The 21,972-nt window shown below is 40.2% G+C and overlaps 2 protein-coding genes across 3 annotated transcripts in view; one reads left to right on the top strand and one right to left on the bottom strand.

The window, feature by feature from the left end:
- The first annotated feature begins 340 nt into the window (after window positions 1–340).
- alox5a (arachidonate 5-lipoxygenase a) lies at window positions 341–10,976 on the top strand. Its single transcript, XM_084948748.1, has 14 exons — window positions 341–648; window positions 1,530–1,728; window positions 1,839–1,920; window positions 2,010–2,132; window positions 2,730–2,836; window positions 2,933–3,105; window positions 4,095–4,241; window positions 4,370–4,573; window positions 4,649–4,735; window positions 6,726–6,904; window positions 7,095–7,216; window positions 7,624–7,724; window positions 8,876–9,046; window positions 9,256–10,976. Exons 1-14 carry the CDS (start codon window positions 499–501, stop codon window positions 9,433–9,435), a joined length of 2,025 nt encoding a protein of 674 aa, XP_084804874.1. The 5' UTR covers window positions 341–498; the 3' UTR covers window positions 9,436–10,976.
- Window positions 10,977–11,052: 76 nt separating this feature from the next.
- marchf8 (membrane-associated ring finger (C3HC4) 8) overlaps window positions 11,053–21,972 on the bottom strand; it is a 94,265-nt gene continuing 83,345 nt past the window's right edge. Inside the window, exons 6-9 of one of the 2 annotated variants that reach the window (XM_084948747.1) lie at window positions 20,868–21,048; window positions 18,700–18,835; window positions 16,309–16,323; window positions 11,053–14,414 (exon numbers count right to left, since the gene is read on the bottom strand). In XM_084948747.1, coding sequence (XP_084804873.1) covers window positions 14,110–14,414; window positions 16,309–16,323; window positions 18,700–18,835; window positions 20,868–21,048 — 637 coding nt within the window. In that variant the 3' untranslated portion in view covers window positions 11,053–14,109. The remainder of the gene's footprint in view (window positions 14,415–16,308; window positions 16,324–18,699; window positions 18,836–20,867; window positions 21,049–21,972) is intronic. The other variant, XM_084948746.1, reaches the window with a different exon arrangement.

The raw sequence follows: 21,972 nt of genomic DNA, 5'->3' as shown, positions 1-21,972 counted from the left end.
GAATTCCAAAATCAGGGATGCTGTCCCTTATATACATATTAAAAAAACTCCATTGTCTGCAGACAAAAGAAGGTTTAAAAGAAAGAAAGTTTAATTTGATACCTGTTTCTGGAATAAGACCCCTTTTCTTGTGTCCACATTTATGTCTGTAGGCCCTAAAACACCTACAATAACAGGAAGGTCGGCTATATTATATTTTGACCTCATTTCAAGTCAAAGCGTGCCGATCAGTCACATCACAGGGAGGTCAGTTAGTTCTCGTCATGCGCCTCCCCCTGTCACATGATTATACAATATCCTGATGCTTGAGTTGTAGCAACAAGTGCGAAGTTTACATCACCGAAGAAAAGCTTTTAGGCAAGAAGGGGACCCAACGGCTGCTAAACATCTCAGATTCGACCTCTCGTAGGTGATAATAGAAGAGATTTACTGCAGATTTCTACACCTTCAGACGGTGTTGGGACATTGCTGGAGTTCTTTACGTCCTGTGTGGTCGTCATGCCTTCTTATACAGTTACAGTTGCCACGGGGAACCAGTGGTTTGCGGGGACTGATGATTACATCTATATTACACTTGTGGGCACGGAGCGGTGCAGCGAGAGAACGCTCCTGGACAAACCTCTTTACAATGACTTTGAGAGAGGAGCGGTAAGTGATGAAAAACTGCTGCGAAGATGACTGTTTGTGATCATCATCCATGAATATAAAATAAAAATAAAACAGTCATCTTCAAAATGTTAGAAATATTCCAGTGTTAGAAAATCAGCACTGCTCAGTGTTAGTCATTGTTAATCTTCAAAACTGACTGGGTTGCTTTTAAACATATAACACTGTCAAAAGTGTTCATTTAACACCCAACAGTGTTATATTTAACACTCAGAGTGGACCCATATAGACACTCTCTAGTGTTAATTTAACACTGGAGATTTTGCTGCGTGCAGTGACGGAAACGGAGCCACTTTTATAACACGATGAGATGATCAGTAGGTTATTAAAGTAGCACCTTTCAAAATTAGAATTACTTTCAGTACAAAACAAAAGGCCCCACAGGACTGAGGTCACCTTCTGCCAACACCTCTGTGCCAAACAACCATTTTGAGAGCTCAGAGGCCCTGTGCGCTTTGATTAATCTGACCTGTTTTGGCAGCAGTAGGGGGGCATTATGCACTATCAGGGGGGTGGTTTTAATGTTACAGTTGATTGTGGTAAATCTATGGGTATAAATTAAACAATGGGAAATTACAGAAAGTGAATTTTATATTATAAATGTTAAATTTACTAATTTCTCATTTCTTAGATTGCTTAGATTAGATTTAATTTTCAGTTCAAATAATATATTAAAAAGGTTTTTCTATTTTGTTTACAGATTATAGATTCAACCCACTTACAAACATGCATATGCTTCTATTTTGTTTTTTACTTAAAAATGTCCTATATTATATGCTTAGAAATTTCTTTTTTTCCCATTTAATAATAAACTGGCAGTTTTCAGCATTCACTTTTGACGGTAGATGTTGACCACGTTTCAGGTGGACTCCTATGAGGTGAGAGTTGGGGAGAACCTGGGTGACATCGTCTTGGTGAAGATTGAGAAGAAGAAGTACTGGGTGCAAGACGACTGGTACTGCAGGTACATCACTGTCAAGACCCCATCTGGAGACTACTTGGAGTTCCCCTGCTTTTGTTGGCTGGTGAATGACAAGGAAGTGGTGCTCCGAGATGGACGAGGTAGTCATCTCTTGTTTTGTTTGTTTGCCACACAAATCACATGTTTTATCTTGTTCATCTGTCAACCTGCAGTGGAAAAACGAGTTCCACACTTTTTCTTTCTCTTGTAGCACATCTGCCTCAGGATGATAAGACCAGTCTGGTCAAGCAGCACAGACAGAAAGAGCTGGACGGGAGGAAAAAAACCTACAGGCAAGTTTGCGCTGCATCTCCAGCTTGTTATTGTGAGGTACAGGCAGGCTGATGAGGATGTTTTCCAACAACACTGCTGCTTTTTACAGATGGAAAGAGTGGCAGCCAGGCTTTCCTATGAGTATAGATGCTAACAGACACAAGGATTTGCCCCGGGACATCCAGTTTGACAGTGAGAAAGGAGTGGACTTCATACTGAACTACAGCAAGGCGTAAGTGACCCCACTTACAACTGCCTGTAAAGGTGAACGAGTCCCTCAGTACGGCACAGAGGGAGTCAGTGGAGTTTTAACCCCCGTTTAATGCAAAGCATTCAGAATCAAACGATGGGCTGATGCCTGATGATATGCTCTTTATTTTCTGTACTCAGGGCTAACCGGGAAAAAAAAAACAAAACATAAACAGTGGTGTCATTGTCTGTTTATCACCGGAGACATTTGCATTGCGCTTTTAGGCAGACGTGTGAGCTTGCGAGTAGATGCAAACACAAAACAGATCCAAAACACAGCTGTTTGCATCACGAGCAGGGTGAACAAAAATACTCATGCTAATATTATAATAGAATGGCTAAACCAGTTATCCATTTTGAGCTCCAGTTGTTTCTTCAGAAATGCTGCAGCTTTGTGGACAGAAGTAATGTCAAAAAGTGAGCATTGCTGCATCATCAGACATCGTTTTCTTTTCCTGAAATTATTTTAACAGCAGTGTTTCTTTGATTCTTTGCTCCAAAATACATCCAATTTCAGATTCTTTGGTTTTCTTGAATGTTGTGCATAACGGTGATTGTGATTACGATGATGATTTTCCAGAATAGAGAACCTGTTTGTGAACCAGTTCATGCACATGTTCCAGTCCTCCTGGAGTGACTTCTCTGACTTTGAGAAAATCTTTGTGAGAATCAAAAACACCATTTCAGGTCAGCTTCATCTACACTACATTATACAAACATACTTATATCACATTAAATATTTTAGATATTTCCTCTGAGATTCTGACATGATATGATATTCAGAGTATGTGATGCAACACTGGAAAGAGGATTTCATGTTTGGATACCAGTTTCTGAATGGTTGCAACCCTGTACTGATCCGGAAGTGCAAGAAGCTCCCTGACAAGTTTCCCGTCACTCATGAGATGGTTGCTGTCAGCCTGGAGAGGGAGCTCACCCTGGAGGAGGAAATAGAGGTACACATGGCTATGTTTGTTTCTCTGAATGTAGTGGATTTATCAGTGTGAAAAATTTGTCAGGTTTATGTTGACAGCAGCTACAGCTCTCTTTAAATCTCCCGCTAATGCAGTGGTTCCCAAACTTTTTTTTGCCAGCCCCCCCTTTATTTTACAAGAAATAATAAAATAAACCACTACCCCTTTTGAATAACAGAAAAACGAACCGTCTTTATTGTGTAATTATTTTATGTCTATTTTTTTTTGACTGTGTAAGAATATTCAACGCTGATGTCAATACATTTTTCAAAAAATGTCTCTCTGTGCAAAATGGGTTTAAAAACCTAAACAACTGTGTTTTAGTTTTGTGAAAAAGTGAAAAGTGAGTGTCGTTACATTACCATTCAGTTTGAAGGCTACAACAGAAAATTATATGTTTATTCACGTGGTATCGGATGGGATTGTTTTAACAAACGAAGGACATTTTTCCTGATAATTATTTTTATCCTCCTGTAACTTTACTGTATAAAGAGCTAAAACCTCCGAAGTTTCATGAATAGTTAGTCGTTATAAGAAGCGTTTGTGAACTAAAAATCAAGAATGTGGGATACTGTTTGTCCCTGATTTGGAGAGCCCAGCATGTGTTCCTGACGCAGGGGAAACTAATTCTGTCGGGGATACCTACCTTGGCACGACAGCTGCTGTTCCAGTCTTGGGTTTGGAAGCATATCTGGCGATGCTTCAGCCTCTGGTTTGCGTTTGTGTGGGAGCCCCATCAAAAAACCTGTCCATTATGCTAGCAGTGTCCAAGGAGGCGCGCCCCACACTTTGGGAACCATTGCACTAATGCATAATATAAACTGGTGTTCTCCAAAAGTTGATTCTGTTCATCTGGACGTTTTTAGTGGGAGAAACATTTCGTCACTCATCCAAGTGACTTCTTTAGTCTCAGCTGACTGCAGGTTTGCCCAATCTTATAACCAAAAAATAAACTGGTGTTCTCACTCCAGGCAGGTAACATCTACATAGTAGACTACGAGGTGCTAGACGGCATCACTCCAAACTCCACAGACCCCTGCACACTGCAGTACCTGGCAGCTCCGATCTGTTTGCTATACAAGAATGCTCAGAACAAGATCATGCCCATAGCCATACAGGTAAAAAGATGCTCAACAGCAGCAGTTGTGTGTTACGTTGTTTTTAACAGGCGAACATTTCTTCATGCAGCTGAAATTTCAGTTTGACTGAAACTCTTGCTTTTTCATTCCACACTGGTCTTTTTCAGCTTGGCCAGGTTCCAGGTGAAGACAACCCCATCTTCCTGCCAACTGACGGTCAATACGACTGGCTGCTGGCTAAGATCTGGGTCCGCTCCAGTGACTTCCACCACCACCAGACAATCACACACCTGCTCCGGACACATCTGATGACAGAGGTGTTTGGTATTGCCATGTTCAGGCAGCTTCCTGCTGTTCACCCTGCATTTAAGGTAAAACTCCAGCTTATTATTAAATGTTACGACTTATTGATTCCTTGGTTTACTGGTTGTCCATCCTTCTCCCAGCTACTCATCCCACACATTCGTTTTACCATCGCAATCAATACCAAGGCTCGAGAGCAGCTCATCTGTGAGTGCGGCATCTTCGACAAGGCGAGTTTGTGGATAATCATTCCTTTAACCTTAATGAATAATGAATTCATTCATTTCTTCACAAATTAAATTTTAACCATTAGAGGAAAAAAATACTCATAACCTTCTCTCAGACACATCATTACGTACAGCTGCTTAACATATTATTGATATTTATTTAGACTCATTCTCTCTGATTGATCTTTCTGAGTTAACTTCAATAATTACCTTCTCCAAACCATCGGCGTGTCTATTAGATCCAATTCATACAAGAATGCTCAAAGAAGCCCTACCATCATTTAATGCTTCAATCTCAAATATGATCAATTGATCTTTATTAATGGGCTGTGTACTACAGGCCTTTAAGGTTGTAGTAATTAAGCCATTACTTACAAAGCTGTGATTTGTCACTTGATCCAGCTGTCTTGGAGAATTATGGGCCAGCAGCTAACTGGGCTATTACAACTAACTAATCGTCTGCAGAGTAATTTTTTATCTGAGTTTTAGTCAGGTTTCAGAGCTCATCACAGCACATAAACAGCTTTAGTGAAGATTACAAATGATCTTTTTATGGTCTCTGACAGTGGAATCCTCTCTGTGCTTGTACAGCTAGACTTCAGTGCAGCGTTTGATACTGCTGACCATAATATTGTATTCCCTTATGCAGTATCATTCAAAGGCATAGCATGCATTTTCATTGCTATGCAGATGATACGCAACTTTATCTATTCGTGAAGCCAGATAACACACTAATTAGGTAAACTGCAGGAATGTCTTTCTCACGGCGATATTCGCCGGTGTATTAATGGAATGGACCCAAATGCAGAACACAGGAGGAGACAGTACTGAGGAGGGAAAATAAACAGACGACCTGACAAAGACAGAATGACAACAGACAGACTAAATACACACAGGAGGTGATCAGGGGAAGTGGAAATACATGAGGATACACCTGACACAGATGAACATTGTGACACCACAGGGGAAGTAAAACAAAAATACATGGAACATGGACACAAGACTTTCAAAATAAACAGTAAACATGACAAGACGTAGACCTGACAACTAACACAGAAGACAAGAACAGACTCACAGAAGGGGACATAGAAACCTAAACTAGAATAAAACTCAGCTAAATCCTAACTAATAATGACAACACAAGAACTAAGCATATATTCAATACAATATAAGAATATAAAACACACAGTGGACTCAAAATGCTGGGTCACAGCCCCAGCCCCTGACAGTCTTAAAGATTTAAAGACCTGGATGACCTCTAAATTACTGCCTCTATATTCAGATAAAACAGGGGTCATTGTAATTGGCCCTAATACCCTTTACTTAATCTGGATGACATTATTTTGGCCTCCAGTGAGGAATCTTGGTGTCATTTCTGTCCACCAGTGCACATATTATACAAATATTTAGGACTGCTTTCTTGTGCACAACATCTCTAAAATAAAAAAAACATCCTGTTTTGGAGTGATGCTGAAAAACTAGTTCATGCATTTATTACTTCCAGCCTGCACTATTGTAACTGATTCCTATCACGATGTCCTAAAAACTCCCAGAAAAGCCAAGAAAGGCTAGAAAGAGATAGCATATTCCCCACATATTGGCTTCTCTTCATTGGCTCCCTGGTAAATCCAGAACTCAATTTAATGTCCTTGCCTTCACATAAAGGGTCTTGAATAATCAGGCGTCATCTTATCTCAGAGATCTCGTAGTACTGTATAGAGCACTTTGCTCTCAGACTGCTGGTCTATTTGTGGTTCCTATGGTATTTAAAGGCTTTCAGGCCCCTCTGAAAGCAAACCCAGTCTCTCAACAACAAACGTAACTGGATCTTCCTTTATTCGCAAAACACTGAGGCTTAGCTTAGCAAACAAAAATCTAACTAACATAGTGAAATAATGAAGTAGGGAATTTAGCAAAAGTGCATTCCTATTGAAGACTGAAAGTTAAATTAGCTTCAGTTTAAATAAGGATGATGTTCTCCATCCTCATAAAGGCGAATGCAACAGGCGGAGGCGGTCACGTCCAGATGGTTCAGAGGGCTGTGAAGACTTTGACCTTCAGGTCTCTGTGCTTCCCTGATTTGATCAAGTCCCGTGGTGTGGACAGTAAGGAGGAACTGCCGACCTACTTCTACAGGGATGATGGCTACAAGGTGTGGGAGGCTACCAAGAGGTGAGGAATGACTTTTTAAAGTTTTAGCACAGAGCACTGAGAAAGGAGTGAGGGCAGTTGTAAGAAAGGACAAACAGCGAGAGGTGTAGGAAGATTTCTACCCTTGTGTGTGTGTGTGTGCTTCAAATAAGAGAAGTTACAGCATTTTTTTCCCTCTGTACGTGACATCTACCCGTTTTCTTCCCCACAGGTTTGTGTCTGATGTTGTGAATATTTATTACACAAGCGATGAGAGGGTGCAGGGAGATGAAGAAATCCAGGCCTTTGTTAAAGATGTGTGCAGCTTCGGTATGCAGGACCTGGATTACTGCGGTAGGTAGAGGAGTTGTTTTGCGTGAGGTTTCTTTTGCTAATGCAGCATCGAGCAAAATACACCACCCAACCATCCATTCAGACTTTTTCTCAAGGAGAAAAGATGCTTGCTCTCCTAGGCTGGTGTTTTCTGGAAGACAGGTATGACAGGAAACAGACAGCATTAGAAATTCAAATCTGCTCTCTTATGGATGAATAGTTTAAGGGTGAAGGAGGGAAGCCACAGCAGTCTGATGGTGTCACTCCCTGAGTCCTGATGTTGTAATGCTTCTGCATTTCACCACGCTTGTCTATTCTGAGTGCAATGTGCAGAGATAGACTTGCAAAAGAAAAAAGCGGTGGGAAAAAAAAAAGAAAGAAGCTTGGAGCTCATTTTGTCGATTCTATGTTCCCACTTTCGTGCATAGAGTTTCCCAAGTCCATGAAGACACGCGAGGAACTGATAGAGTACCTGACCGTTATTATCTTCACTGCCTCAGCCCAGCATGCAGCTGTCAACTTCGGACAGGTAAATGGAGGCGTGTCTAGAAGTGGAAATTCATTGATTTTTAAGTCAAAAAGTACCTACTTAAAGTAAAAAATGTCAGAAATATTAGAAAAAAACACTTGCTACTGCAGAAGTTTCATTAATACAGAAAAACGTTTTTGTACACTGTTCCTACTGAAGCATCAGTGTGTGCATTTAAAACCCGCAGCAAAGTTTTCCTGCTGCAGCTGATTGAGGTGAAACTAGTGGTGACTACGTTTCCTACAGCAGTGGTCGTTACTCTTTTTGGTAAAAATAACGCCCAATAAACACAACAACATTAACAAGCACACACATTTCGAGCACACACATTCTGTAGACATAGATATATACATGAAAACTTGATGATTTTTGAAGTTGTTTTTTTTTTGAAGTTTTGTTTTTTATTTCTCTTGTTATTTCAGTTATATTTGCATGTTCGAAATAATTCTATCTATCAATAAAAAATATTTAAGCTTACTATTAAGCTATCCTAAGAGAGTGGCAGCCAAGAGAACTAAAGGTCACATAAGGTCGGCAGTTCGATCCCTGGCTTCTGCAAATCATTTGGCATGATACTGCATCCACTGTGTGTGTGTGTGTGTGTGTGTGTGTGTGTGTGTGATAGATACAGTAAAGCTATGAATCTGTGAGTGAATGTGGCTTTTGTCAGGGGACATGTGGCAGTAACTTCACCCTGAGAGAATTATGTTTTTCATAGTAATTGAACCTATAACTCCCTTTATTCTCTGGTCATCCATGTGTTTTCAGTATTTTATATATATATATTTATATTTGTATGGGGTCTGCCTACAAAGAGTCTGTTTAATATAAAATCTTAAACCTTTTATGCAGCTATTAATTCCACATGTAATATGCGGTGCAGTATTTTCTTATGAAATCTAAAAGTAAAATTAGAAAGCAGAAGAAGATGAAAGACTTTGCTCAGTATTAAATCTGGTTCTTTATATTCTTCAAAGCTGGCCCTGCTCCATACAGGCCTTTATTATTAAAGTACATAAAACATTATAATCAGAAAATAAGTACTAAGAATATATATTTATTCTTTAATACTTATTCTTTAACATCAGACTTGTACTGTTGTACAGCACTTGGGTAAATGCACACACTGTATCTTTGTGTACATTGTGTAGTATGACTGGTGTTCCTGGATCCCCAATGCTCCATCTACCATGCGGAAACCCCCACCCAACAAGAAAGGTCTGGCCAATGTGAATTTGATCGTTGAGAGCCTTCCTGATCGCGGGCGCTCCAGCTGGCACCTGGGGGCCGTCTGGGCCCTCAGCCAATACCAAGAGAATGAAGTAGGAAAAGCACACAGACAACCGTTCGAACACTTTCACATCTCAGCACAGACACACATCCAAAACAATCAAAAGTTTGATACATTTGGTGCATTTCTCATTTCCCAAGATGCTCTCCTCTGCTTCAGAATGTACTTCTTTTTTCCTTCCTTTTTCCTTGTGGCGTTCCTCCAGGCTAAATAACCTATCACGTCTCACTCTTTCTGCAGCTGTACCTGGGAATGTATCCTGATGAGCACTTCACAGAGAAGCCGGTGAAGGATGCCATGGCAAAGTTCAGGAAGGAGCTGGCAGAGATAACCAGCTCCATCAAGAAGAGGAATGAGGGAAAGAAGCTACCATACTACAACATGTCTCCTGACAAAATCCCAAACAGTGTTGCAGTTTGAGAATTCAAAAAAAGACTAATTTAGTGGAGAGGCTCATACTTATACATACAGATTGAAGATTGATGATGTTACCGAGCTGTCCAAATATGCTCTATGTTACCTATGATTGGGATATTTCTGTGGAAGCGGTTTCTTTTTAATCTTGTAATAGTGCATCTTGAAAAATCGGAATATTTTGAAGGTTTTTATTGTAATAATTCAAGAAGATAAACTTTCATAAAATCTACATTCATTATACGTAAAGTGAACATTAAAAAAATGCTTTAATTATGCTGGTTATGGTCAAAAATCCAGGGTCCCAAATTATTTGAATATTTCCTGAAATGAATCAAAATTGCTGAGGTGTTTTTGACAGCAGCTTTTAGCTTGTGTTCCTTTTTGAGTCCGGTGTTTCTCATCTAACTGTGACTATACCCCACACATTCTCTCAGGTCAGGTGAGCTGGTTGGCCAATCAAACACAATAATAATAATAATATGGTCAGAAAAAACATCTGGTAATCATTTTGGCACTGTGGGCAGATGCTAAGCTTCATGCCGGAAAATGAAATCAGTATCTCCATAAAGCCTCTCAGCAAAAGGAAACGTGAAGCTCTAAAATATCCTGTGTTGACTTTGGACTTGATGAATCTCAGTGGACCAACCACCAGTAACAACCAGCACCTCGCATCATCATAGATTCCAGAAAGTTCACACTAGAATTCAAACACCTGTGCCTCTCCAGTCTCGTACTTTGATAGAAAATGTACTTCATCTGAAATAAGCAGCAGTTCACTTCCTTCTCTCCTTAGCTCATGTAAGATGCTTCTGACAGGAATGACCTGATGTTACGGATGTGGGTCCTTTCCTAAGGATGTCTCTCCTGCAGTCCTTGTGAAGTTCTCCCAAATTCTTGAATCGACTTCTCCTGATAATCCTCTCAAGGCTGCTGCTTGTGCACCTTTTCCCTGTCCAGTCAACTTCCTGCTGTTATGCTTTGATACAGCGTCTGTGAGCAGCCAGCCTTTTCAGCAGGGACCCCCTGTGGCTCTCCTTTTGGAGGGTGCTGGCAATCTTCATCTGGACAACTGACCAATCAGCAGTAGAACTACACCGCCGAAGATATGTTGTTTAATCATTATGTTTGAATAGTAATTTATGCAAGCAATATTCTAATTTGTGAGAATTAGTGTGTGATTAATATAGAATATGTGAAAGTTTACCTTTTTCAATCACAAAAAAAAAAAAGTTTTTGTGATAGTTATTTTTTAAAGATGCACGGGTACATATTGTGTTGCCTTTATTCACTCAAACGATGGTGTCTTTCCTCATCTTGCCCTTGCATAACAATTACTTAAGAGGTTGAGAGAAGGTGACAAACCGTGTTTTCTGCTATATGCTGAATGTGAAGTTTGTATTTCTGTCATAGAAAAGTTTTAGGGCAAGATCAAAGAGCGGCGAGCTGAACGTTTCTGTCGCTGGCATTACAGCTTCTGGCTAAAGAGCTGATTTCAAAATGATTTGCAGCTTATTTGGGTGAAAATAAATTAAAGTGCTACAGCGCAACGCCCTTTGAAATGTTTTTAATTATCCATTAAGACTGGATTTGTCCCTGCTCGTTTTTTTAAAAGTCACAAAGTTTTAAAAGTCACTTAATTTTTTATTTGGTTCTTTTAATTACTACATATTTTGTTCAAACGTGGGAAATTAAGTGAAAGCACATCAACATTTTTCATAAAAACAAAAAAAGTACATTTTACCAAATTCTTTACAGTTACTATTTCAAAGCAAATTCACAGACAGACTTGCGGAATGGTATAAGACAGGGGAACAGTCATATATGTTCAAGTCCAGTCAGTAGTAAACAAATGTAGCTTTTATGCAAGTTACACTAGTCCCAGGCATGATCAAATTTTAGTCACCAGGTAATCAACAGACAGCCTAAAATAGTGAGGCTGAGAAGAGTCTCAGTTGATGTTCTGCTCCGTGGGATTATGGACGTAAAGGGTGAGTGACGCAAAAACGGTAAAGAGGATAAGATGCTCAGAGAGGAAACAATCCAAAGCCATCACACTAGAACAAAACTCCTCTCATATTTCATTGAAGGAGCCAGCTCCTATGGGGAGAAAGTAAAAAGACAACAACAACAACCCCATTTTAATGATCCATCTCATCAACTCCAAATTAATAATTCATGTTCAAACTTAATGCTTTGGTTACCCAACTAAAAACGAGACACCACAATCAATTTAAACACTAAAAAAGGACTGAAGCTTTGAGCAACTCTATTATCTGAATGACTACATGCAAAACAAGGGCTGAAAATAAATTTCTTCTATTAGTGTCTGGGAAGAAAAATTAAGTGTAAGTTGCATAAAATTCACTAATGAAAGGGTCCTTTTGTGTGTAAATGAACAAAAATATGCTGTTTTCAGTTAAAAATAAATACAACACAATATAAAGAAAGTAATTTTCTATCCAGAGGACATCCTGGACTTTAAACACCGGTACATAATTGCAGAACAGAACATCAACAAAAGGGTAATTGCACTTTTTAAAAAATAAAATCTGTCTAATTGCACTGAGCCTCCCGGGTACTGAAGAATCTGAGATGGTTCTCATTACTAGGTCTTAATCCAACTTGACACACAACAAGTCCCTCGGCTCATTTATGTATTAAAATTATATTAAACTCCATATCTCAAGTCTCCGTGGGGCATATACATAAATACAGTATGCAAATAACACAAAACACCCCCCCCCCCAAAGCGCTTTATTGCTGCTGCTGAGCAGTAATTGTCAGGTACGTTGTTGGACCATCATTGTTCACAGACAGTATACTGGTATCAAATACAGTTTTTGAAAAACGTGTGTGTTGCTGGAATGGCTGTAAGGCTCAACATGAGCCTGGGCATTGCTGTGCTCTCACATAGACAAACGCACTTACAATGACTGTGAGCCCTCCCCCCCCTCCAAAAAAACAGAAAAAACACCCACTTCGACCTGAGAAATCAACCACTGCCCATCTCAGGCTGCACCTTCACTTTATCACCAGCAGGTGGCGGCACAGTCAGCTGCTCAAAAAGCAATGATGCGCATCGACTCTGTCACAGCCATAAATAAACGGCTGTATTGCATTGATTTTATTAAAAGAAACTGAGTTTTTCTGAACGTAATGAGCAGCAGTGAAATGTTACACTGACTTTAAAGTCATTCTTAATGCTTAACTGTGGAGTAAACGTGGCAAAAAAAAGTGTTTTTTAAGCCAGAAATCAGTTGGCTGTCTTGTGATCGAATACTTAAGTAGACCAACATGTAAGAGAGCGAAAACAAATAAAATACGCTTAAACCGAGTACTCATCTGAAATGCTCACTAAAAATCCTCTCACACTTCCACCTTAATCTTGCTTAAGTAAGTGAAAAAATTAAGTGTGGCTGGATTGTAACCATGCAAAAAAACAGGGTAGGAGCTAAAGCATGTTTCTTTTTGGTTAAAGTTCAGTGGACAAACTGAAAGTAGGCAGCTGTGGATTCCTCGAGGCTTGTCCCATGGCTAAGCAAGCGAGTTAACATGTTAAAAACTGTAAATACCTATTTCAAAGAAAACAAAACAAAGAAAACAAAACAAGCGCGACGTTGTTTATGCCCGAAGGGCCTCATTATGATCGAGACAAAGCGCAATTTCCCGTGACCAGTAAAAAAAAAGATTTTTTTTTTTTTTTTACATTTTATAAATTTTTTGAAATCATTTTTAAAAAGATTACATTCTCAAAGCCTTCAGAAAGTTCACCATGGGGTACAGAAGTCAAGTGGCTAGATTTTCCATCATCTGAATCAAAGTTATGCAACTGACGTCGTTCAAATGACTCTTTTTTTTTTTAACCCCAAATCCTTTTAGTCATCCACAGAAGGGTTAATCTTTAAGCATATGTTGCACTTGAAGAAAAGTTTGTTTGCTCGCCCCCATTTACAATGTACAAGATACAAGAAAAAAAAAAGAGGGGGCAATGAGAAGAAGGGGTGGGATGTGCTTTGGGGACTAAAAAATAAAAAGTGCTTTGATGCATCTTCGGATCCAGGTCTTGCTGGATCTAGACCAGCGTGGAGCTGACAGACCGCAGAGATGGCAGTATCTGGAATGTTCCAGAGATCTTGATGCATGGCGCTACATACTGATCCATGGCAGGTTAGCCCGACACTCACAGGAGGTTAAAAAAAAAGAACAGATTGATCAAAACCCACAAACAAACCACACATCGGGGACGTGTAGACCTCCAGAGCCTTTTGCAAGTCCATTCTTTTCAGTCCAGCTCTCCCGGAGGTGTACATTAAAGAGTCTGTGTGTGTGTGTGTGTGTGTGTGTGTGTGCGTGTGTACAGAGTGGTTTGCACCAGGCCTCTTCCAACATTTACAGAAGTCAGTGTAAAGAGTCTGTTCCTGGGAAAGGAAAAGATGCAGGTGGAGGGAGGAATACAGTGTGATAGGAGGAATGTAGGCAGAGGGAAACTCATGGCCTCTCTGTCTTTGTGGATGGAGTTTAGGGAGTATAAGGTGATAGTGGAGGACGTGGGTCATTCTGGCTTCAGGGAAAAGGGTACGGTTGTTCCTCAGTGACCGATCACGACTGTTCCTCTCCTCTGCAGGCCTGTTTGGGTGTGGAGTATGTGCACAACAACCAATGGCACAGACTCTGGTGTCAGACATGAAGCACCTCCATACTGTAGTCCTCTGTTTCTGTGTACTGGGAGGAGTTTGTGTCTGACAGATTGGGGGCCAGAGCCTCTTTGTTCTCCAGACTCGGCTCCATTAGGGGGGGCTTCTCCAGTGGATACTTTTTATATGTCTCTGGACGGTTCTGCACATATATGACCCGGTTATACGCCTTGAGTCTCCTCCATAGATGGATGTAGACTTTGCACTGGACGTACATGAAAACCAGTCCACCTGTAAATCCGATGGCCACCACCACAAGCTTGGTCCAGAAAGGCCATTCCAGGATTCCTGAGGAACAGAGAACAGACAAAAAAATAAATACATAATTTAACAACGAGTGGACAAGTGAAACACAGAGAACACTGTGAAATAAGAAAAGCAGATGCACTTTATTTATGTTCAAGTGTAGGAGATCTGAATAAAACAGAGAGAAGGACTGGTTTATAAGCTGCTGCAAATTCATCACATTTCAGTGAATCGTTCAACAGATCATCCTTTAACTAGAATATGCATTAGCAGTGAGGATATCCGCTGCAGGAAACTGTGTCTCCCATTCCTCTATACTGCAAATAGACACTATTATTACAAATTGCCCAGTGTGCTCTACTTTTTCAAACAAGATCTTAACAATTTACTGATAGAGATTTGCCTTTTTTTAAAACTCAAATTTGTACAGGATTAAAGTCAAAGTCCTGAGCATGGAGAGACGCATGAGATAGCGAGCATCCTGTCATATTTCTATGGTAATGCAATGTGGGTGGGGCCAGTCAATGGGATAAAAGTCAATTATTAAGTTATCTTTTCAGATATGCTATATTGTTTGCATTGTGGCAGCTGACACTAACATTTAGTTTATTGTGTGCATTAATTTACACACTGCTCAAAGATGTGAAGGAAATTAAGGAAGCAGAAACCACTGTGATTTCACCTATTCTGGCATAAATGAAACTAACAGGTGCAATGGAGAGGCAACAACAAACAAGTCAACCCCCCAAAAAAAGGGGAAGCATGAGCAGCCACAATAGCTGTTACACTGCTCCTCAGAAAAAGGTGCAGGTACCAGGTGTGCTCCTGGGTTGAAGCCCTTATACGGCCCTCTCCAGCTCTCCGTGTGCTATGGCTCATCTCCTCCACACTGTTGAGACTTCAGATATTTAAGTAACTAAATGATCTGAAATTCTTATCTGGTTCTACAACCTATACACATCTCTCAGCTGACTGCTTTTTAGAAACTCTCTTATATTATTATATCCATATTACCCATCCATACTGCAGTGCAGACTTTTCACAATTTACAGACATGGTGTTCAAAATTGAATTGCCCAATTAGACGAACAGAAACAAAGAAACAGGGGGATAAATGGTGGCACCCTGCTGCAACATTTCTACTTCATGATAGGCTGGGAGCCTTTGGTACAAAAAATGAACAAACAAATGACTCTTTTAAAAGTGGAAACACTGCAAAAAAGGTGCATCTGTCTATGCAAAACGCTTAGCATTAATGTGATATGCAGTTAATTAGGCAAAGTACATTTCTGTGACTCCAGGGGTAATTATAACATCCCTGCAAAAAGCAGAAATCAAAGAAGAGGCAATAAATTAGCAATTTCTGGGACATATAAATATTTGTAATAAGCCTCAGTGCTCTCTAAAACAAATAATAAGAGGCAGTGAAAGTACTCAAAAATGCCCGAAACCCATCCGTTTCTTCATATTGGCTACCATAACAGCTAGTTTAAGATATAAAAGTGCCTCATATGAGGAATGCCAATTCAAAGAAGGCAAACATAATATGACCAGTGTGGTATTAACTATGCTGGACAGAGATGTCAGGGGCTTTCTATCTAGCATTATGAGAAGCGATTAATGTGTCATTTGTTGTGTGAGAATATGTCAGCGAGGTTCGTTTTAATCAAAGCCCTCAGCCACAAAGTATAACACAGAAAATAAATCACAGCATGTTCCTCAGCTTTGTCTGTCTGTGTTCATTAGGCGGAAACATTCAGGGAGGTGGTGTGAATATAACCAGCCTTAAAGGATGAAGTACGATTATTTCTACTCGGAAATCAAAGAAGAAAAGGGAAAGAAACGGACGTAAAGAGTGGCTGAAAAAAGGACTTGGTACAGAAGGGAGGGAGAAGACACAATGTGAAAGTCAAAAGGTCAAAGTTGAAATGTTTACCTGGGACTCTTCCGGCTGCATGGGTAAAGAGTGTAAGTATCATGTATTACAAAAGACGTACAAACAGATTGAAAGAAAAGGCAGAAATTAAAAACGATGTCAGATATTACATTTACACAATTTCATCATGCAATCAAACATCAGCTCTGTTCCACAATCATACATGGAGAACAAACGTCAAGATGTTTACATCCATCTTTCCTTTTATTTTGAAAGCGAATCTAGAAGAAAAATAAATGGCCGTGGTTCTGTGAGGCAGCAGACAAGCAGGACTATTTGGCATCACCATGGTGACTGGACCTGACAGCCCTCAGGGACTGTAGCAAGTCTGAATCATCAGGTTGGGCTTAACAGGCACAGCCTGCTCTTCCATCTGTACACAGTTTTGAAAGTGCCAAATATGCCAGGGAGGGATGAGTAGCAGCAGAGGTAGTGCCAGCTGATGCTACAACAAGTCACCATTACAGGAGCATTCTCCATTTTTATCCCTGATGATGGGAGCCCAAAGTGGATGCCCACTTTTTATGGCTGTAAGAAGCAGCTCAGGGAGCCCAGTGTTATTTTCCTCTTATTCTGCGATTTGAATGAAAAACCATAAAGCCCGCTTATTGGACATTTTTACTATAGCCAGCAGCAGGTACCAGTTTGGCACACACATAAAACTGGAAAAAGCTAGAGGCAAAATCTGAAATATTGCGATGGAAGAAAGCAGTTACCCTTTTCAATAAATATAAAAATGTAAACATAAATGCTGTGCTCAGAAAACTGCACACCTTGAAGGAATTGTTTTTCAGATCAATACCACTCACGTCTGTAAGCTACATAAAGCATGAGTGGCCAGTAAGCTTTCCTCAAAAGTAACAAAATCACGCTATAAGCACCACAAACTCACTTATTTGTTTGTCATTTTGATGTGTTCAGATCAACGGTCCCTTTTGAGCTCTCCTGAGAGTCCCCAAAATATGCTGTGCCCATTCATGAACAGTCCAGCACTCATTACATATTTTCTACACTTTGATGTGCTCGTCAAACACAAGAGTAAAAACCAGGCACATTTTGTTTACATTTGGATATAGCTGTGCTAGCCGTTTCCAGTCTAAAATAGCAGAATAACAAATTATCTAAGTCCATAGACTGTATATAAAAGAAGGCTGTAGCTACCAGGTCTGAAGCGGAAGCCCTTTGAATATGTAAATGACCTGCAATAAAGACTGAATTCACAGCAAATGTAGACAGACAGATGTGCTTCATAATGATAAATAAGCAGGCCTCCAAATCCTCCTACACACAGCCTAAAGGTTTTTATCTATTTCAAATATTATGATGTCATCAGGTTGTCTGGCACCTCCTAGCAACAGGCTAAAGTCACTTGTTTATGTACCTATGACACCTCAAGAAAATATCTTGTCGTTTTCATTTTACATCAATTAAAAAAAAATTATACTCCTAAAAGTCGACTTATACATGGCATATTATAACGTCATCATGTTGCCAAGCAACCACCCACCAATGGGATAAAAATCAGCCATTTAAAGTGTCACATTATTCTCATTTTACCAACAACAATATGGACAGGCCAAACAATACTGGGTCTATACTAGTATTTAAAGAAAAATATGTATGAGCTATGAAAAATAAAGGCAACGCACAAGTACCGTCTTTCAGTGGTCGACTCCTGTGCTTGCAAAAAGACGTTCATAAGAAAAATCACCCTACGGTAAATCCTTTCCTTATCCTTGTCACTTCAGTGACGTAAAGCATTGCGTGTGATGTGTAGTCAGCTGTTGCATCCAATTTTTTGCCACAAACACGCATGTGCCAAACTCATACTAACTGCTGCTGTCACACAGCTGTCATACCACTCACATCACACATATATGCTAAAAAATTCCAGACTTTGCACACTATTCCTGTCTGGTTATTTTGCTGAGTACAGTTTTTCTTTTACAGTCAGATTAACCACAAACTAACCTTCGACACACAAAAACAGCATCACTTAAAAAAAATTGCCTCACTTTGCTAAAACAATCTCTAAAAGTGTCAAAGAATGAGATGAATATTTTTAACTACGCCTCTGGAATCAAAGTGAACTTAAAGCACAGAGGAAACTCTTCTAAGCATTTATTCAGCCCCAGCTGTAACTTTGATTCCCATTGAGTCTCTGCCTGTCAGTTAACGCCCACATATATACCAGTTTTAAAGCGTATTTTACACTGACTGTAAACACACCATTGAGATAACTCTACAGTTATACAGATATTATATTGAGTGCTAGTCACAACTTGGAGACAATTGTGGATGAATAGATAACATCCAAAACAAACATGTACCACAGACGATGTTGTATTAATGTTTTAGTGTTTGTTTGTGTGCGTGAGAGTCAGTGCTGACCTGATTTGATTTCCTCTGCTGTTCTGTCGATGAGAACGTAGAGGGACCACACCACACAGGTGATGGCGATGATGTGGAAGGTGACTGAACACATGATCTTTCTTCTCTCGCTCGCCGTCATCTGTAGTTTCTCCCACTGCCAAAGATGGAAGACTTTTGAGCATATTCACACACATTTAAAAAAAATACAAATAAAAAAAGGAACATGCTTTCAAACTAAGCAGAGCCTCTATGGCTCAAAACTGAAGCCAAAGATCAAATTCCTCTAATGGCCAGTCGAAACTGGCTCCAAAGTGAGCCAATCCCCTAAAACTACACTGAAATGTCAATTTTCAGTCATAAAAACATGTTTCCATTCTGCTACAAAAACTGTTTTCATCTCTACAGACAGTCTGTCTGAAATGTTCATGTTCCAGCTTTGGTTAGTGAAATTCTATTTCCTTTGATTAGTCTGTTAGTTAGCACCAATTAGCAGATATATACGTCTCTGTATTGCACCTCCACAACTGATGAATGCAGCCTGCTAAAAAGGCTTGCTAGCATAAGATGACAGCACTCTACCCTTTGATCTAAATATGGCTACTTATGCAAGGCCATTCAAAACAAAACAAAACAACAAACAAACAACCACAAAAAAACAGGACGACAGCCTTAATGGCAAAGTTAAGGGAGGTGAAGGTGGCATCATCCATCTTTTATATACAGTTTTTGTTTGAAACACTAAAATCAGGGTGGTAGCCTCCTTGTGGTTAGAAACAAGTGGCTGCCCAGAGGTTTATCAGGTAACACCTTTAACTTCTGGGCGAAGAACTGTTGACAAGGCAACTCGTCTCCCAACAATCACGATCTGACTCAGGCTGACTGCAATCACAGGCTGGTGAAGGTTTGCAAATCACTGCTGTATTATTTATAATCTGAGGCGGTCTGCATGGATGAGCGCAACTCGCCTGAATCTGATCACTTAGCAGCAGAGGACTCGACTGGTTGCATTCTGGCTATACTCCTGTATAACATCGAGACGCTGTTTGTGGAGGAATTTCTGTTTCAGATCTAAGCGATTTTGTGTTTGAATTTCTGTGTATGTAGACAGCAGCAGATTTGGTTAATTGCCGTATTAATACATATAGATTGCATGCAATAGGCAGCTTGAGCCCATTGATCCCATGCTTATTGGAGTTTTATCACTTCGAAGATGGCAACTGATTGCAACTGGTTGCCGACCTGGTCCCCGTCTTCAGAGCAGCCATTTCGATAGCCACAAGATTGCAAGTTCATTGCACACAATCGCAATAAATTTTGGTTGTGCTGCAGTCTTCACCTACTGTTTTTCCCAGATGTGAAAGTACCATAAAGGCCTTTTTTATTCAGCTCCTGTCAGCAAAATCCAGTGTTACACAATGCTTCTTGGCAGGATTAATGAGATAGAGAAGAGCATGGCATGCAGCATCCAGGTGATATACCCTGCTACCTGCCAGGAAGCTCAGATAACTGTGGAGCACCTGGTCAATCATTGGCTGCACTAAAATAAATGCCAGAAATCTGCCCAGCACTAAAAAGAAATCATATGATATCTGTACTGTCAGATAGCTTTGTGTAGCTTTCCCAAACATCCAAATCCATAATAATGAATTCAGTGATGAATAATTGCAGGGTCACTTTAATAAGACGCGGGTGTTGCCGAACAACATGACATCAAGCACTCTTTAATAAAAACTTTCATACTGACAACAACATCCGCCTCTCATCTCAAATTTCCTTGTGCACTCACACATGAACAACTTCAATATTCACCCATGGGATTCGGAAGCTATTAACAGCAGAGCATTTGTTTAAGGCCTTTTGTGCAGCTAATGAAGGGTGGAGGAATTTTAATTAGAGTGTCCTGCTATCTTCAGGCCACAGTGATTGATAAGAGCCTTTCAGGAACGTGGACTGCCTCTAAACCACTGAAAGGGATCACAACCACCCGGACAAGTGGTTTGCTTATGAAAATGGCTTATTGTGCTCTTGTGTCTGCACGACAAGACTGGAGATAGTTTTTTGGTATTTTTCACTTCACAACAAAGGAGTGACGTGAGCTAAGTTAAGACGCAGAGACAAGACCGTGACTTTAATAACTGAGGCTGAACTGCTTAACAGCCAAATATGCACACACCTAACCAGCTTACCTTGCGCAGTGGTTTGAGTTTAGTCTCCATGATGAACTCGTATTTACACAGCTCACAGCAACGAGTGTCAGAGCTCTTGATCCACTGCTGTAGACAGGACTGGTGGACAAAGCGCAAGCTCCCTGTGCAGTGGCATGGTGTGATCAGAGGGCTCTCGTCATCCCCTTCGCAGTGACAAATCCTGCGGGAGGCAGAGAATACAGTCAACACTAAGCTACAGGCTAGACAGCTAGTAACAAGAGCAAGTTGGGAGAGAGGGGAAAGATCAAAAAGGGAAAAGTTGGCAGGCGAAGGCGACACACTGAGAAAACTTGGGAGTTGTGTAATATAAGACTGCACGTCAGCAAAGCTGGAGTAGCATCGCCAAGAGCACAATATGCAACTGATTTTTCCACACCTACAACAGCTTTAAGTAAACAGGTGAGAATATGATTTCACAAACAGAGAAAACAAAATTAACACCCTTGTCACAGCAGACAATACATGTCCCACATGAGTAAACCCAGTAAAGACAAACTAAATAGATTCATTTGCAAGTCCAAACAACATTTTGAGAAACTCATCTCCTGCGTTTTTTGTGTTTCCGTGCAAAACTGAACACTTTTAATGTCATTTCACTCTGTAGCTGTACAGCACTGAGTTTCATTGTCAGACAAGAGGTAATAAATGTTCTAAATATGTGAGTTTTTTAATTACTGTAATACAGTCCATGACAAATACGTCTGTTTGTGTATCGCTGCAATGCACTGCTACGAACGCTGATGAAGGCTGAAGTGCCTTGGAGTTGTTGCACTTTTAACACCTAACAAATGTTGGCCAAAAAATAACCACATGAACACGATATTCATTAAAAATACTACAGGATGCAGCTATATTCTCTTTAACAGGTGTTTGTGATGCTGTGTCCAGTCCCCGTAGATGCCTGGAAAGCCTCGAGTACAGACACCGACAGCTGGAACATTCGATTAGGCGTCTGTTGCCTCTAATGACTGCTGGACAGTCTGTTGTCAGTGAGAGGAACCAATCACTTTTCCAATAGACTGACTTGAAGGAGTCCACCACTCCAACATCACACACATCAGATGCTGTCTGACAGGATGGAGGA

Source organism: Perissodus microlepis, chromosome 13, assembly GCF_051167445.1.
Source record: "Perissodus microlepis isolate ML-2025 ecotype Zambia chromosome 13, ASM5116744v1, whole genome shotgun sequence".
Lineage (NCBI taxonomy): Eukaryota > Metazoa > Chordata > Actinopteri > Cichliformes > Cichlidae > Perissodus > Perissodus microlepis.
The sequence above is the reverse complement of the archived record's forward strand: the minus strand, read 5'-3'. Positions and strand labels throughout refer to the sequence as shown.

Bases quoted from the DNA above. Each gene is read 5' to 3' on its own strand.
- alox5a (XM_084948748.1), top strand. From the start codon at position 499: ATGCCTTCTTATACAGTTACAGTTGCCACGGGGAACCAGTGGTTTGCG. The intron at 4,242-4,369 runs GTAAAAAGATGC...GGTCTTTTTCAG, and splicing joins TCATGCCCATAGCCATACAG to CTTGGCCAGGTTCCAGGTGA. The intron at 9,047-9,255 runs GTAGGAAAAGCA...CTCTTTCTGCAG, and splicing joins GCCAATACCAAGAGAATGAA to CTGTACCTGGGAATGTATCC.